Consider the following 18,963-nt stretch of genomic DNA (forward strand, 5'->3'; position numbering starts at 1 on the left):
GGTTAGTTTGGTAAGAAACCGCCAGTGCCTTGCAAAGTGGCTGTACATTTTGCATTTCTTCCAGAAGTGCATGAGAGCTGCTGTTGCACACCCTCACCAGAACTCATTGTTGTCTTTTGGATTTTAATGATGCTAATAGGTGTTTAGTGATAACTCATTGTTTTAATTTGTAATTCCCTAACAATATATAACTGAGCATTTTTTCATATGCTTATTTGCTATCTATGCACCTTTAATGAGATGTCTGTTTAGATCTTTTGCTCATTTTTCAATTGAGTTGTTTTTTTCTTGAATTTTAAGAGTTCTTTGTATTTTTTAAAATCAGTCCTTTATCATATATATATTTTAAAAATATTTTCTTCAAGTCTGTCTTGTCTTTTTATTCTCTTAATGTTATTTTTCACAGAGCAGATGTTTTTGATATTATGCAATCTAATTTGTCAATTTTTTCTTTTATAGATTGTACTTTTTATGTTGTATCTAACAACTTTTTTGACAAACCCAAGGTCACCCGATTTTCTCCTTTGATATCTTGTAGTTTTGCGTTTTACGTTTAGGTCTTTGATATTAGTTAATTTTTGTGAGAGGTCATTTGTTTTTTCATATGGATGTCCAGTTGTTCTTGTACCATTTGTTGAAAAGACTGTTCTCTCTTCTTTGAATTGTCTTTGCTCTTTGTGAAGGACCAGCTGGCTCTGTGTGTGGGTGAATGTCTGCACTCTCTGTTCGGGTTTACTCTCTGTCTATTCTTTAGTCAGTAGCACATGAATCAACAATTTAAGTGTTTAAAAATTGTTTTGGGGGAGATAAAAGAAAAATCAGGCCTGAAATAGTTTCAGAGAAAAATAATATGAAAACAAGCTCATTGAATATTTGATAATTTAGTTTTGGAAATATTTGTTCAAAGCTAGAAAATTTAGTAGAAATCATATTTTTACTTTTTAAATATGATTAAAATTTAATGCATTGTGACTTCTGCATATTTAATGCATCATAGATTTGCCTTTAATTCTGATACAACGTAGCCATTATAATGAGGGAATATTTTTTCAGCATGTTCTTAGGAACCATCTGGAGCCCTGGCCAGACAGCTTGGTTGGCTCAGAGCATCGCCCCAATATGCTGAGGCTGCATGTCTGATCCCTGGTCAGGGCACATACAGGAGCAGATCGATGTTTCTGTCTCTCTCACTCCCTCCCTTATTCTATCTCTAAAATTAATAATTTTTTTAAATTGAAAGAATGAATTTGAAAAAAAGAGAACCAACTGGAATTATGTGTTGTATGAATGAAGTACCTTTTAAATTGCTGTCGCTGTTACTTCTGGTTAAAACATTGCGTTTTTCACATCCATGAAACACATTATCTTTAGTGTTAAATGTTCAAAAAAAAAATTCTAAACCATTCGTAATTAATATTGTATGAAACTAAAGGGAAGTTTTAATTTTTTAAAAGTAGATTTTTTTAAATGTAGTTAAGATTAGGAAACAAGATTTATAAAATCTTGTTTAGCCTTTATTGGAAAAGATGACATATCAACAATGTAAAAACAAAGAAATAAAAGTTCATCTGTCTTAATTTTCTGCTGGGACTTTCAAGAAATAGGTGTTCAGCGGTGTGTCCAAACTGGGTATTAACATGGGTCACAGAGTTATTGGGCTGAAAAACAATGGGATGTTTAAGGCCAATTAGAGTCAGAAGATAAAAAGCAGACAATCAGTGTAGAAAAAAAAGTGTAACTTTTTCCAGGCAAGGCTTTTCCCTAGAGTGTTTTGTTTCTATTTAAATTTCTAAGGAATAAGGTTTATTCAATCAATTTGTAAAATACACAAAAGAAGGAAGTGCAGAAGATAATTTTGTTAATGACAACTAGACCTGAGTGGATTTTTTTAGTGGAAACAGATTCAAAGTGAGTGAAAGTCAGAGGCTCTGTGATCATGATAAATGAATTATAATAATCATTGCAATCATTTTTTACCTTTATTTCTTTCTGAAATCATGTTGCATATCTTTTACTTCCAACTTCTCCTTCCCTTACAGAGGCTCTCCCTACAGAGAAGCTCCTTTGGGACATTTTGAAAGCTATGGAGGGACCCCCTTTTTCCAGGCTCAGAAGATGTTTGTAGACATGCCCGAAAATACAGTGATCCTGGATGAGATGACCCTCCAGCACATGGTCCAGGATTGTACTGCTGTAAAAACACAGCTGCTCAAACTGAAGCGTCTGCTGCATCAGGTGAGAACATGATGTACGTTTTCGGCTGATATTTTGAGTTGCAAGATTGATTGACATTACTTTCTTAAAAAATTTTATTGGGTCTTTAATGTCTAGATTTCTATAAAAATAAAGATCATAAATAGTACATAACAGAAACTTTTGTGGAAGAAAAGACATGGGATTTTGCATGATGGTCTCAGTAGAGCCCCAGCATTTGTGAGCTGTGTAATATTGGGTAAGCCGGTCTCTGTTTCTGTTTCCTCATTTTTATAGTACCTTATTTTATAGTACCATAAGGTTATCGAGAGAATAAGAGGTAGTGGTTGTAAGTTGAGAGATCTCACACCTGCAACACAGTAGACATTCAGTGATTGCCTCTATAATTTCAGCTAGGCGGGAGATAAGCAACAGCAGTTTTTACTTACATGAGCATGTACTTGCAGTTTTGTTTGAAACCCTCAAGTTTAATCTTTCTCAGTCTTATTTTTATTTGAGAAAATCTAGACTCAGCAGTGATGTGACTTTGTCAAAAGACACAGGGTGAACTGACAGTTGAATCTGGCTTCTGATTCAATAGTACTTTCTTTGTTTGAATGAATAACACTTAAAGACAAGGTCAGTTGCACAGCAGAAAACTAAAGAATAAAATACTGATTTTAAAATGTGAATATTTTTGTTTACTTTTAAATCTTTATTTGTCTTTTGTAGGCTAGCCAAATTTAGCTAGAATTATTGTTCAAAAATAACATTCAGTCTTCCCTGCTCAACTTACTTTCTCATCGTCCCCAGGTTTGTATATTCTAGCTAATTATGAGTAGGGACCAAGTTTTAGAATTTATGGTGGTAATTAAAACCAAACTCATGATACCTGCTGAGAAGTGGAATATGGCTCTCCTATGTCAGTAATGATGATTTGTGTAAATACTCTTGTTAAAGTTACATAAATTGTTTTCTATTACCTGGTGATTGATTTCCTGGACTATTTGTCTCCATTCTTATAGATATTTAAGTTTTTTGTGCCATGGCTGAGAGCAAGAAAGTAAGGCTGCTTTTCAGATATGTGATTCCGGTACTCCTGTCAAGGCAGAAGGGATTTCATGTTTGAAATATACAGACGTAGAGTTTATAACTTAGTATAGCTGTAGTAGGAGATAGACTGGGATGAAGATTTTCTGATCAGGGCCTTCAGAGTCAAAGGAAAGAGGAGATAAAAAGCATAGGAAATAGCTAAAGTATGTTCAGTATTTTATTTGCGTTAGTCATCAGGCTAACTATACCACATACCCTGGTTGTGTCAGGGCTTATGCATAATCCTGAAACATGAAGCATGATTAAATATCAGTTAGTAAGACCAGGCCACCTTTAGTAATGAGAGAAGCAGCAGAATTCTGAAAGAATAGGTGTATAAGTACCATAAGAATAGAAAACTCTTTGAGATGCTTTTATGAAAAACTGAATCTCTTAATGGCTTATGACTTCTGAAATTTTAGATAGCAAATGCTGATCAAATTGACTTTTTGTTTATGCAGTAACAACAAAATTATGAGAACAAAATTGCAAAATCTATTTAGGATATCTTTCAAGTTTCTCAGAGTGCTAATGTTAAAAGCTGAATGAGTCCAAGACTCCATATAATTACCTCTTATTTCCTTTCAATATTACTGAATTTTTAAAAAGTTCAGTGTGCTGCATATATATGGTTTTTAAAAACTCACACAGTATCCAGAGGCTTAATGAAAACAGTATTTCTGTCCCTCTCCCCACTTCAGTCAGCCTTTTGTAGTCTGAGCAGGCTACTGCCTGAAGCGTCTCTAGAGCTGTTTTCAGGGGCTTACTTGTGTTATGTTCTGGGACTGGGTCCGCTGATTTCCTGGGTAACATACCTTCTTTTTGCTTTGGTTTACTCTCTCATCTTTCTAGATTACAGCCTTCATTTATTTCCTGAGAGAGGTTAAATGGATGTTAGATATTTTAGTTACTGTGTTATTGAAAATTTCTTATCTACTCTCCTTTGAGTGATATTAATTTTTTGGCTGGAAAGTACAAATACCCCTGTACTTTCAGCCTTTTGTATAGTACATTTTCATCAATGAAATAAAAGTTGCTTTTGCATCTCATTTGCATAATCAAACAACTTTCTTTGACTTGTTTGCTTTTCTGATATTCTTGTTTAATAAAAGAAAATCAAATGCTTCTTTTTTATTGCTTCATATTTATTTTGAAATATCTTCTAATTTGTGAGCAGCAGTGTATTTGGAAAGTCATGTAGTGTGAAATTTTAAGTCATTTCTATGATTTTTTGTTTGTTTTACCCTGTTTTTCTGTATCTTATATTTTTTTAAAAAATTAATTATCTTTAGCGAGAGAGAGAGAGAGAGAGGGAGAGAGATAAGAAGCATTAACTCTTAGTTGCAGTATTTCAGTTGTTCATTGATTGCTCCTCATTTGTGCCAGCTGAGCCAGTGACCCCTTACTCAAGTCAGCAACCTTGGGCTCAAGTGAGAGACCTTTGGGCTCAAGCCAGTGACCATGGGATCATGTTGATGATTCCATGCTCAAGCCAGTGACCCTGCTTTTATGTCAGCGACCTCAGTATCCCAGGTCGATGCTCTATCCCAGGGGTATCCCAGTTTTTTACACAGGGGGCCAGTTCACTGTCCCTCAGACTGTTGGAGGGCCGCCACATACAGTGCTCCTCTTACTGACCACCAATGAAAGAGGTGCCCCTTCCGGAAGTGCGGCAGGGGCTGGATAAATGGCCTCAGGGGGCCGCAGTTTGGGGACGCATGCGGTCTATCCACTGTGCTACCACCAGGCAGGCTAAAATTTATTTATTGATTTTAGAGGAAGGAAGGAAGGGGGGGAGAGAGAGAGAAAGAGAAAGAGAAAGAGAAAGAGTGAGAGAAATGGAGAGACAGAAACATAAATCTGTTCATGTATGTTCCCTGGCCAGGGGTTGAACCCGCTACCTTTACGCATTGGGATGATGCTTTAACCAGCCAAGCTATCCAGCAAGGATTCTGGTATTCTCTCTTTTTTTTTTTTTTTTTACAGAGACAGAGAGAGAGTCAGAGTGAGGGATAGACAGAGACAGACAGACAGGAACGGAGAGATGAGAAGCATCAACCATTAGTTTTTCGTTGCGCATTGCGACACCTTAGTTGTTCATTGATTGCTTTCTCATATGTGCCTTGACCTTGGGCCTTCAGCAGACCGAGTAACCCCTTGCTGGAGCCAGCGACCTTGGGTCCAAGCTGGTGAGCTTTGCTCAAACCCGATGAGCCCACGCTCAAGCTGGCAACCTCGGGGTCTCAAACCTGGGTCTTCCGCATCCCAGTCTGATGCTCTATCCACTGCGCCACCACCTGGTCAGGCAGATTCTGGTATTCTTGATAATCACAAACTAGAACTTCTGAATTGTTTTGTAGGCTTTTATTTTATTTTTTTATTTTTTTTATATTTTCCAATTCTTTGGGTTTGATTATGTTTTCTAATTTATTTATTCAACTTCATATTCCAGCTTTCTATTTTTCTGGAATTATTTATTTTGGCAATCGTATTTTCAATATCCAAGAAATCTTTATTGTATACCATTCATTCCTTATTCATATTATTCAGTTCTTGTTTTGTCAGTAACTATATTAAGTAGAATGTTTTTATTATGTTTTGTTAAGATTTCTCAGGCTCTTTTGTTTTCTTAGACTCTACAAATATATAATAATTCTTTGTTACTTACTAATATTTAAGAGTGAGGAACTAAAAAGTTGATTCAGGACTCCATATATGAGCTGGCTTGTACTGGCTTGTTTTATTTTACTGTGATAGATGGATGTTGGTAGATTCTCAGGACCCACACTAAGTGGAAGATTTTTCCTTCTGAGCTTATTGTAGTAGAAACCTTTGATATTTTTGCTTGAAATAGAGGTAGAAGACTGGGATTTTGTTATTTCCTTATACAGACTTCTAACTAAGTCCTATATTTTTAACCCTGAGAGGTCTTATGCTTACCTTTTTCTGTATCTAACATGTTGACCCTCTTTGGGGTTTTTGCAGGGCAAATTTTGTCCATATTTTATATATACACAGTTTTGTCTTCCTCCAGTCCTGCTAAATCACTTACTAAAGTTTATATTTTAAAATTTTTCTTGACTATCATTTTAGTATAGATTTAAGGGACAGAGAAGGTAAACATATCTCCAATAAAATTCCTCCTCTTTTTAAAATACAGAGAAAAAATATTACAAAAATTACTTTGTGTGAATGCTTCCTTAGGAAACTTCACTGGGTCACAGCTCCGAATTTGATCTTGTCATTACACATTGTGTATGTCACCAGAAAGGGGCCGGCCTGAGGCTGCTCTGCCTGGCACGGTCTGGAAAGTCTGGGGTCTTGACTGCACACAGGACAGTCTTTTGTTCTCTTACTCTGCTGTTCTCTCCGAAAGGGTCTTACCCCACGGCAGTGTTTCTTAAACTCAGACAGAATTCTTCTTCTTGATTATTTTTAACAAACGTTAGTTAGGCTATTTTTCATATAACACTGAATTAAATTTATATAAGGAAACTAAAGAGAAATGATTAATGAAAATGTAAATAGCATAAAAATGATTTTTAACCTGATTTTTATTGGAAGTAGCAGAATTTTATAGCACTCTTGTGAACTTTACATCTAACTATATAAAATTCCTATTACCTAGTACTCAACAAATGTATTCTAGATTGCTTTTAATCAAAGAATTTTTCAGTTACCTTACCTGCCTCAGTTGCTGGCAACCTCTTAATCTAGTGGCCTCTCATTGTATCTTTGTTTTCTTGATCTCCTGGACCCAGTCAAGAAGCTGTGCTTGATAAGAACAAGTGAGAACCCTCCTTGGCATTTTCCTAGATTTACTTTCCCTTAATGTCTATATCAGTTTGAAGGAATTGCCTTTGGAATTAGTCTGAGTTCCCCAGAGAAAAAGAGCAGAGAGGGAAAGTATGTGTGTGTGGAGACATTTATTATAAGGAATTGGCTCATGGGATTGATTATAGTGGTTGAGAAATACCAAGATTTACAGTTGGCAAGCTGAAAACCCAGGAGGGCTGATGGTATGTTCCCGTCTGAGTCTGAAGGCCTGAAATCAAGGAGAGCCAGTGCTTTCAATTCCAGTATGAGTTTGAGTCCAAAGGCAGCTGAAGACCAGTGTCTGGCTTGAAGCCAGACAGGCAGAGAGAGAGTGAATTTCCCCTTAGTCCACCCCTACTCCTCTTCAGGCCTTCGGGAAACTGAATGAGGCCCACCCACACTGGGGAGGCGTTCTCTAAGTCCGTGGATGGCAGCTGTGGCAGAAGCATTGTGAGCAGGGGAGCAAATCCATGTTTGGAGTGTTTGTTTCAGTAAGGACAGATTGCAGGCTTTCCATGCTGGAAGTAGTGCAGTGTAAAAATTAGCCTGCTACCAGGTACCTGGCCGGTTAGCCACATTCGGGGTTCAGTGCTGACCTCTGCTGCCAGCAGGGTGGGCACTAAGCAGTGACCATAGCCAGATCTGCCATGTGGCTGTTTTCTGCATAAACTTCACTCTGCCTCTATTGCTGTTTTGTTCATTAGTCTATTGGGCAATGACAGGGGTGGCTAAGGAAAGAGACTGACTGGTATCCACACAATGAGTCATTTTATCCACTTGATTATTAAAATCCTCTTTTGCTAAGGTTACTCTTTGATGAGCATTGCATAGAACACAAATATCTTCATATATTTTGCCCTTTCAGAGAGGTCCATTCACATAGCTCTTCCCCAGGTTCCCTTGTTACCCATTTTTTTAAGCATGTTGCTTTTTGGTCCTGGACTGGGGCTGTTCAGTCACACTTTTGACCATAGCCATGAATGGTATATGACTGCGCAGTGGGCCGTTTTCCCTTCTAAGCAAAGTGAACTACCAGAGGCACTGCTTGAAGTTTTGCCCACTGGGGGGGAGGAGATTTCCTTTCACTGCTGCTCCTCTGGGTGTCCCAGAAAGAGACTGTAGTGCTGCAGCTGTCACCTGTCAATGTTGTCTATACATTGTACAGAACTACCTATAAACCAGACCCAAGTCTTCTTTTCTTCTATCACCTAATTGTAGAGAACTCCCCAGGAGACCGTAGTGCAGTCTGGAAGAGAGAAGGCTGTGTGCAGAATGGGAGACATGGTATTTGAGCTACTTCATGTAACTTTGTTTCCTCGGGGCCTATCTGGGCCCTGTCACATCTATACCACTTTCATTTGATAATGGGATGTGCTGTGCACACCCAGCTTTCTGACTTTGTGTGTCAGATAATACTCAATTACATGATGGGTAGCTCAGTATTGGTAACTGGGTGGCCTGCCATTCAGCATTTAGTCACTAAGACACAGTAGTAGGCCGAGAGCTCTGTCTCAAAGGAGAGTAGTTATCCACAGAGGCTGCAAAGCTTTGATCCTGAGGGCCTGCACTTGAGATTCACCTACAGAGGCCTGCTAAAATCTCTATACAGCATCACTCTCTGATGCTGACACTTCAGGCACCATGGCAGCTGCTGGATCCTGTGACCCAAGTGGCAGAGAAGCTTGCACAGCAGCCAGGGCCTGGTGTAGAGCCTTCTGAGTCTTCTGAGTCTTTTTTTTTTTTAATTTTTTTAAATTAATTTTTAGAGAGGAGAGAGAGTGAGAGTGAGAGAGAGAGAGAGAGAGAGAGAGAGAGAGAAGGGGGAGGGAGGAGCAGGAAGCATCAACTCCCATATGTGCCTTGACCAGGCAAGCCCAGGGTTTTGAACCGGCGACCTCAGCGTTTCCAGGTCGACGCTTTATCCACTGCGCCACCACAGGTCAAGCATAATAATCTTTTTTTTTTAAACTTTATTTATTTATTCATTTTAGAGAGGAGAGATTGAGAGAGAGAGAGAGAGAGAGAGAAGGGAGGAGCAGGAAGCATCAACTCCCATATGTGCCTTGACCAGGCAAGCCCAGGGTTTTGAACCAGCGACCTCAGCGTTCCAGGTCGAAGCTTTATCCACTGCGCCACCTCAGATCTGAGTCTTAATCACTAGTAGCTGTTCAGGTCACTAGGTAAATGAGCCAGAATAACCCACCTAAGTGAGGACTCTGTTGCCTGTAAAATACAAAGAGGCTGGTATTATGTTTCTTCTCTGGTTGTAGAAAGATCCAGATGCAACAACTTATCCTTCACCTCAGAAAAGATGTCTCCAGCCCTGGCCAGTTGGCTCAGTGGTAGAGCGTCGACCTGGCATGCAGAAGTCCCGGGTTCGATTCCCGGCCAGGGCACACAGGAGAGGCGCCCATCTGCTTCTCCACCCCTCCCCCTCTCCTTCCTCTCTGTCTCTCTCTTCCCCTCCCGCAGCCAAGGCTCCATTGGAGCAAAGATGGCCCGGGCGCTGGGGATGGCTCCTTGGCCTCTGCCCCAGGCGCTGGAGTGGCTCTGGTCGGGACAGAGCGATGCCCCGGAGGGGCAGAGCATTGCCCCCTGGTGGGCAGAGTGTCACCCCCTGGTGGGCGTGCCGGGTGGATCCCGGTCGGGCGCATGCGGGAGTCTGTCTGACTGTCTCTCCCCGTTTCCAGCTTCAGAAAAATACAAAAAAAAAAAAAAAAAAAAAGAAAAGAAAAGATGTCTCTACATGCCCATGAGCCCCACTCCTTCTACACTGACTTTTCTCTCTGTGAACAGTAGTTTGTATTCCTTTTGTGTTCCTGGAAGTAAACGTAAATTGATTGGATTCAGAGCTATTCAGAGTAGCTTGTACATGAAGTGTTTGTTACTGGTCCATTGAGAGTTAAAGTAGTACTTGCCAGAATGGAAATCAACACAATTCATCCTTCTTCCACAAACTCTTCCTACCAAAGGAAAGAACTGAGCCAGGCTAGACTGTGTTTAGTGACTAGTTGATTTATGGGCTGATGCACGCTTTTTATTGTATCTCAGACAGGAGACAGTTTGTGTAGCAGAATTGATCTACAAATGAAACTGTGTAACACTTGTATAAAATACTGTTCTTACCTGTGGAAGACAAATCCAGGCAGTGAAAATGATAAGCCATCAAATGTTACCTCAGAGGTATCTTTATGGAGCATGTGAGAAAGAAAAGAAATAGCTGCTCTGGAAATGGAGATGAAGAGATTAACTGTATGCCATGACAGAGAATGAAGAGTTGAGTTGGTCAGGTGGAGAATTTGGGGGAGGTCAGGGGAGTCAGCATGGGCAGAGCTACAGGTTTTTAAAGGTATCTCTGCACTTCTCACAATGACTGAGGAGAACCCATGAGTACACAAGATGCTCAACAGAGAGAGAGCCAGGAAGGCCAGTGCTCACTTGATACACTTAATATAATTTCTACCTTAAAAATGCTTATTAATAGGAAAGAATTAAGCATTCATGCTGCATTTATAGTGAGATCTATATTTTAATAACTAAAGAGGCCCTTGATGAAACATAGTTCAACTTTGCTGAAGAATGCCAGCAAATAAATGTAGAAAGTGTGATAGAATTAAGAAAACATCATGTTAAAAACCCTAATGAAATCTCTGCTCTATGCCTGGATTATTAATTGTTAAAACCATTAGGTGAATGGATAGTGGGTTCCCAGACAGTTCATATGGTACTAAAATAAAACCATACAAATTACTTTATGGTTGCAAGAGAAAAACACTTAATCGTTTATTGGAGAGACCAAACTGTTGTTACCTTACTAATTCAGTGATGTTTTCCTATCACTGAGTTGGATTAGCCAGATACTATATATCTTTTCATGTGATACACAGAATTATGTATAGTACACAAAATTATACACAGAATTACACATAATATGTTCTAGCCAAACAAATTTATTTTTAACTTCTCAAGTCATTACGTACAACTTTCTTTTTACAGGATAAATAGGTGATATCAGAATAAGGGAGGAAGGAACCAGATAAACTCAGGTTGATGAAAATTCTGTAGGAAAAACATGTAGTAACATCTCTTTAGCTTGTCAGTGTCCTAAAAAGTTGGTGCTAGTAGATGACAGTGCTATATTAAAATAAATTTAAGGCACAACTAGAGGTAATGTGAGTTTTTGAATTGGATAATGGTTGGATAGATAAATTAGAAAGGATGTTTTGGTTCTATTGTGGAAATGTGAATATGGCCTATATATTAGATGAAGTAGATTTACTGAAATGAAAAGATAGACATTGTTGACTAAAGGAAACAGTTATAAAAACAGTGTGCACTCTATGATCATATATCTATATATCTGTATCTCCAGAAGGTTATACGTAAAGCGTTAATAGTGATAATACCTAAATGGTGAGAATGTGATGTATTTGTTTTTTAATCTCCATTTTCTGATTTTCTACAATGCGTATTTACTGTTTTGGGGAAGATAAAGAGTTATTGAAAAAGTATGTGTTCTGTTCAAAGATAATTTAGTAATTGGATGTGGTTAAAATGTTGGTTTTAGAGAAGAGGCAGGAGTGAAAGGTCGGCTTAGGGTAGAGTGTAAAGGGCCACAGAAGGAGCTTGGGCATTATTCTGTAGGCAGTAGTAAACCTTATGAGGGACATGGTCGTACTGGCCAAATTGATATTTTAAAAATCGTACTTGAAGGGATTTGTGGAAAATGACTAGCAGAGGGAATGGCTTAAATCATAATACTTAGAAGGCAGTTGCCAACATCCAGGTTTCAGAATAAAGTTATTAAATTTAATTGTTTTGAAAATAGTTTAATTTTATTGCTGTTTTTCATGCATCTGTCTTACAGAGTTGTGTATGTAAAACTTACATAGTGGTCATACATTGCGTAGCTGGTATGCATTGTTCTAGGTTCTGTAATATATATTATCTCTAGTCCTTGAAAAGTAGGTGTACTGGCTTCCTTTCAGAGTTGAAGAAGCTGAGGCTCAGAAAGCTAATAATTGATAAAACCAGGATGTTTTACTCCAGTCTGTGTGACTGAGACCTGCACACAGTGGCATGATAGAAGATACCGACGGGAACAGCAGGGAGAGGAGAAGATGAAGGCACACTCCAGCACTCTCCTTTCCATCACCCTTCAGACAAACCTGGCAATGGAATCTTTATTTTATTAAATAGGTCTCTGTATGTTAGAGTCCCCTTGAACAAAATTCTCACTTTACACAAATAAAAATTTCAAATTATAAACCCTTGTATTTGGCCTGTGATCTATTTTTTTCACTAGATGTAGTTACAATTTTTATTATATTTTGTGCTTGATTTGTTTTTTGTTTTTGTTATACACAGTACACAGTTCAGGGTTACTTCATAGTAGTATTGTCTAAATCACAGCAATGCTTAGATAGAGAGGACAGCAGTAATCCTAGTTTAATCATCAGAAAAGTAAGGTGCCAAGATTTAATTGCATTTCTCAAGGTCACCCAGTTGCATACTAAACTCCATGCTAGGCTGATTTTTGGGGTGGACACCTATCTCTCTGTCTCATCTAATGGCTTGTTCAGGAAGGAAAAGGGAAATGAAAAGGAAGAAGAAGCAAATAAAAAAAATTATCAACTTTTTTAAGGTAGATTTTATATTCACATATAGTGTTCCATTCGTAAGTGTACACCTTGAGTTTTGATGAATATATGCAGTGTGTGTAACCACCACCACCACGATCAAGATACAGAATTTTCCCAGAGCTGCTGAAGTTCTCCCGTGTCCGTTTGTGCTCAGTCCTCTCCCACACCTGGTCCAGGCCACTATTGCTCTACTTTCTGTTCCTAAACTTTTGTCTTTTCTAGAATGTTATCTGAACTAGACCATTTGCTGTGTATTCTTTTTGTTTCTGTATTCTTTCACTCACCATAATGATTTTGATATTAATGTTTTTATAAGTATCAGTTCATTCCTTATTGCTGAATAACATTCCATTGTACATGGAATTATGTTTTTATCCACTTATCTGTTGATGGATATTTGAGTTGTTTTTAGTTGTGGGGTAATTGGACAGTACTGAATCTCTAGATATTAATATTGAAAGTTAATAAGAATAATTTAAAAATCAGAATTTGAATTAAGACCAGTTTTTTCACTTGTTTGTTGTGTGATCTTGGACAAAATACTGAAACTTACTTTTTATGCCTAACTTTTTAAATAAAAGATATGGAGATTATATAGCTTCTTTCTCAGGACTGTAGTGAATAATGCATGAGGAAATCCAGAGGAAGTTCTAAGCATAGTGTCTGGTGCATAGAAAGCAATTTATGATATATTAACTGTTATATTACTAACAGTAATAACAAAAGTGATAACTATTATATACTAACTAATAACAACAGTGATAAATATGTGAAGGTCAAGGGTTTTAATTGCTTGCATTGTTCACAATTTTATATAGTTTCCCAAAAGCTAATTTTAATTACTTTAACATTCATTTAGTTATTTTTATTCTATCATTCAGTTTACTTCATTAAGCACTTACTGAGTACCAAGGATTATAAAGTAATGAAGATAAAGAGGATACAATTCTTCTGTACCTGATGTGTTATTTTAATTTTTTTTTTTTACAGAGACAGAGAGTGAGTCAGAGAGAGGGATAGACAGGGACAGACAGACAGGAACGGAGAGAGATGAGAAGCATCAATCATTAGTTTTTCATTGCGCGTTGCAACACCTTAGTTGTTCATTAATTGCTTTTTCATATGTGCCTTGACTGCGGGCCTTCAGCAGACCGAGTAACCCCTTGCTGGAGCCAGCGACCTTGGGTTCAAGCTGGTGGGATTTTGCTCAAACCAGATGAGCCCATGCTCAAGCTGGCAACCTTAGGGTCTCGAACCTGGGTCCTCCGCAGCCCAGTCCGACGCTCTATCCACTGCGCCACCGCCTGGTCAGACTGATGATGTGTTATATTAGAACTTTATATTATAACTGGTTAGTGGGTTTTGAAATAAATTCTGTCCATGGTAACTATAATTTTTTCCTAATAAAGTAGAGTTGTGTAGAAACTATCAGGGGGTTTCATATGTAATAAGACCAGATACATTTTTGTGAAACTACTTTTTAATGTGATATTTATATATCTTATCTACCACCCATCTATCCATCCATCTTTATTCAGATATAAACACACACGTTCATGTTTATGTATACTACTCATAAATATTAGGGGATATTTCAAAATGAATATGAATGATAAAATATCCACTAATTTTTGTGAGCAGTATATATGTATGTATGTGTATGTGTGTGTTTTTGTATGTGTGTACTTAGTTGTACTATACAATGTATTTTTTATTGTGGGTTATGGTCGAAAAAAGAAAAAAAAGAAGAAAAACATGTAGTTGTAGATTAATAGTAACGGTACTCAAGATTCCAAGGATAATAAATCATAGATTTAAATTAGAAATAATTCAGTAATGACTGGATCAATAAAAATTGAATTATTGATATATTTGCTGAGATACATTTGTGATATTTTATTTAATTTATTATTTTTGTTGCATTTTTAAAATTAATTTATTGTGTTTACGTAGGTTCTAATGTCACCCATGTTCCCCAGTACATCCCCCATCTCCCTCCCTGTAACGCCCTCCCCCCTTCCCTCCAGGATTTGCTTTAATGCTCTCGTCCTATCTTATCATCCTATCATCCCCTTTCCCTCTGTCTGCTTTCCTTCTGGATCCTTGATCCTGCCTCTGTCTCTATTCCACTCCTCAGTTCATATTATTCGTTGGATTTCTCAAATGAGTGAGGTCATATGATATTTTTTTTTCTCTGCCTGACTTATTTCACTTAACATAATAGTTTCTAGTTCCATCCATGTTATCGCAAAAAATAATATTTCCTTATTTTTCATGGCCCCATAGTATTCCATTGTGTATATGTACCACTACTTTTTAATCCAGTCATCCACTAACGGACACTTGAGCTGTTTCCAGGTCTTGGCTATTGTAAACAATGCTGCCATAAACATGGGGGTGCATTTCTCCCTTTCAAACTGCTATGGAATTCTTGGGGTATATTCCTAAAAGTGTGATGGCTGGGTCAAAAGGCAGTTCAATTTTTAATTTTTTGAGGAATCTCCATACTGTTCTCCACAGTGGTTGCACCAGTCTGCATTCCCACCAGCAGTGCAGGAGGGTTCCCTTTTCTCCACATCCTCGCCAGCACTTATTCTGTGTTGTTTTGTTGATAAGCGCCATTCTGACTGGTGTGAGGTGATATCTCATTGTGGTTTTAATTTGCATTTCTCTAATGATTAGTGATGTTGAGCATTTTTTCATATGCCTATTGGCCATCTGTGTGTCCTCTTTGGAGAAGTGTCTATTCATCTCTTTTGCCCATTTTTTGATTGGATTCTTTGTCTTCCTGGTATTGAGTTTTACAAGTTCTTTATAAATTTTGGTTATTAACCCCTTATCAGACATATTGTCGAATATGTCTTCCCATTGTGTGGTTTGCCTTTTTATTTTGTTCATATTGTCTTTAGCTATGCAAAAGCTTTTTTGTTTGATATAGTCCCATTTGTTTATCCTGTCCTTTATTTCCCTTGCACGTGGAGATAAATCAGCAAATATATTGCTGCGGGTGATGTCAGAGAGCTTATTGCCTATGTTTTCCTCTAGGATGCTTATGGTTTTATGGCTTACATTTAAATCTTCTATCCATTTTGAGTTTATTTTTGTGAATGGTGTGAGTTGGTGGTGGTGGTGTTTTGTTTTTTTTTTGCAGGTAGCTGTCCTATTTTCCCAACACCATTTGTTAAAGAGACTGTCTTTACTTCATTGTATGCTATCACCACCCTTGTCAAATATCAGTTGTTCATAGAGGTGCGGGTTTATTTTTAGGTTCAGAATTTTTCAGTCTCTTTTCTTTTTGCTGCTCAGCTTCCATGCTTTCACTTATCTTGTCTTCTAAGTCGCTGATTTGATCCGCTACTTAATCCAGCCTGCTTTTAATTCCTTCCAGTATAGTCTTCATTTCTGATACTGTGTTTGTCATTTCTGTCTGGTCCTTCTTTATGATTTTCGTGTCCTTTTTGATGCTTTCAATTTCTTGACTGAAATGTTTATTAAATCCATCTAGTGTAGCTTTGAGATCTTTAAGCATCCTAAAAATCATTATTTTATACTCTGCATCTGGTAATTTGATTACTTTCGATTTGTTCAAGACTTTATCAGAGGATTTATCTTGTAGAAGCTTATGACTTATGCTTCTCTGCCTACCCATTATTCTCTATGACTGTAGGCTTCTTCCAGCTGTGATCCCCTTACCTTGTAGAGCTTCTTTGAAGTCTTGATTTGTTTGTTTTCTTCTCAGTTTTCTTAACTCAGTGGTAGTTTTTTTTACTGATCTCAGCAGGGGCCTTATTTGAAGCTGTATCCCAGAATGCGGTGGGTGTAACCTGAGACTCTGAAGGCCGATCTGCCAGCTTCTCTCTGGTGGCAGGGTGCTTTTTCCGTTTCAGTAGGGGGAGATGTATCTCAGATCTCCCTGGAGACCTTAGTTACTGCCCCTCCTCCCCACTTTATGTTTTTAGCTATACCTTGTTGCTCTGATTGGAGCTGGAGAGCTTTCTGGAGGTTGGTCACCCGGAACCATTTTAGGCTTGTGCTTTGTTGCAGGTTCAACCCCTCCCCCAGCTATGACCGCCTCCGCACTGGATGAATCAGCTTCTCTGGTCATCTCATGCATTCCTCTTTCCGTCACCGTCTGTCTCTCCCTCCCCACTTTCCTTTTGGAAGACAAGCCAGTCCTCTCAGCACACCTCATTCCCAGGTCCCCAGGCAAGTGGCTGTGAGCGATATTTTCTTCTCTTCTCCTTGTAATGAGAGCTCTTCTGGGCTCTCAGTCTTACCCCCACCTTCCTTTCTGGAAACAGGGGAGACCAACCACGCCTCAGTGCTCCCTACCAGGCTCTGTGTGGCTTCTTCTTTGCTCCTTAGTTGTTTTTTTTTCTTTTTACAGAGACAGAGTGCAAGTCAGAGAGAGGGGCAGACAGGAACGAAGAAAGTTGAGAAGTATCAATCACTAGTTTTTCGTTGCGACACCTTAGTTAATTGATTGCTTTCTCATATGTGCCTTGACTGTGGGGCTACAACAGACCAAGTAACCCCTTGCTTAAGCCAGTGATCCTGGGTTCAAGCTGGTAAGTTTTGCTCAAACCAGATGATCCTCGGGTTCTCTGCATCGCAGTCCGATGCTCTGTCCACTTGGTCAGGTGCTCCTTAGTTTTTGAGACCTGTTCTTTTAATCCAAAGTTGGTTTTCACGCTGATTGTTCCTAAATTAATTTGTAATCCAGTTTGGTGGTGTGAGCTGGGAGTCTGTGTGTCTGCCTTCTCCGCTGCCATTTTGTGTGATGTTTTATTTAAAAAAAAATCCCTTCAAAACTTTGTACAAAAGATTTAAAGAAAATGCTAACATTCTATAGAAAGACTATACATTATAAAGATTAATTTAATCCTTGAACATTATGTCTAGGAGGACATTCGGATGTTAAATAATTATAAGACTGATGTGTTACAAAGGACAAAGATAAGATAGCATCTGTGTGTATGACTGGAACCTATAGTTCTTTCCAGTGTTATTTATAGACATAATACAATTTCAGCTGAAATCACAATGGTTTTATTTTCAGGATTCATCAGTATGACTTCAGAATTAATAATACCCAAGACTATGATATGTACACATTAGGACAAAAAGAAAAGGAAGAGGACCCTTTAGAGCAGGGTATGAGATAGACACAGAATGTAGAGCAGCAGTAGGAGAGGATAGAAAATCCAAAGTATGTGCTGAAGTACCTACTGAAAAACAGTTGGATTTAGAAGGGTTTTAATGTAAATGTTGAAAAAAAGTCAATATAGGAGCCATTATTTAATAGTTTCTTGTTTTGTACTATAATAAAATCAGATGTTTGAAGAGTGAATATTTTTATTTTTTTATGGTAGTCAATAATTTTATCAAGAAATTTTGAAATAAAAGCATATCTAATTTCACACAGAAGTAAATATTCATCAAGAAAATAATGTAAATATCAATATGTAAAGAATACACTTGGAGTTACAGTAAAAACATGGCATGAATTATTACTATAGTGGTAATCTTGTTATACTATAAAATTTAAAGAAAAGTGACTGGCTGAAAGATATTTAAGTGACACTAGATATCATTGTGGCAAGTAAAAATATTAATACAAAGGAGCTTTATTTACTATAAATGGAAGAGACATGATCAGTTATTAGAGGTTGTCTTTAAACACAGATGAGCCTAACTGAAGTGAAAAAGTAAACAAAGGAATTGTATGCATTTGTAAAGTATCTTCCTTTATAAATACTAAACTTTACTTTATGAACTTTAACCTTTATAATATGTATATTGTGATGAAGTCCCAGAGTCAGTCATTTAATGTTTTATTATTTAGTTCCCTCTTACAACTCCTCAAAGCTGTTTACACTATCCTCAAAAGTTTGAATGTCCCATTTTGATTCATCATGGCAAAATGTCTCAATTAGTTTTATGTCTATTTCAAAATTTCTCACTATTTCCACTCATCTTATTCTAAATCTGAAAGCTTTTCACATATGTATGTTATATTCTCTACTCTTGTTTTGAATAATTTATTAAATGTTAGAAATTTTATTAAATTCAAAGAAATTTCAAATATTTTTTAAATAATTTTTTTTTATGAAGGACTTTTTTTTTTAATTTACTCATTTTTAGAGAGGAGAGGGAGAGACAGAGAGAGAGAGAGAGAGAGAGGAGAGACAGAGAGAGAGAGAAGGGGGGAGGAGCTGGA

At 37.6% G+C, this 18,963-nt stretch overlaps 1 protein-coding gene across 7 annotated transcripts in view; it reads left to right on the forward strand.

The window, feature by feature from the left end:
* The window catches only part of CCSER2 (coiled-coil serine rich protein 2), a 164,357-nt gene that overhangs the window by 84,384 nt on the left and 61,010 nt on the right, over window positions 1–18,963 (forward strand). For 6 of the 7 annotated variants that reach the window (XM_066349889.1, XM_066349890.1, XM_066349894.1 and 3 more), the window contains one exon: window positions 2,040–2,235. In XM_066349889.1, coding sequence (XP_066205986.1) covers window positions 2,040–2,235 — 196 coding nt within the window. Of the gene's footprint in view, window positions 1–2,039; window positions 2,236–12,089; window positions 12,339–18,963 lie in introns of those variants that run through there. The other variant, XM_066349893.1, reaches the window with a different exon arrangement.

This window comes from Saccopteryx leptura, chromosome 9, assembly GCF_036850995.1.
Source record: "Saccopteryx leptura isolate mSacLep1 chromosome 9, mSacLep1_pri_phased_curated, whole genome shotgun sequence".
In the NCBI taxonomy this organism is placed as follows: Eukaryota; Metazoa; Chordata; class Mammalia; order Chiroptera; family Emballonuridae; genus Saccopteryx; species Saccopteryx leptura.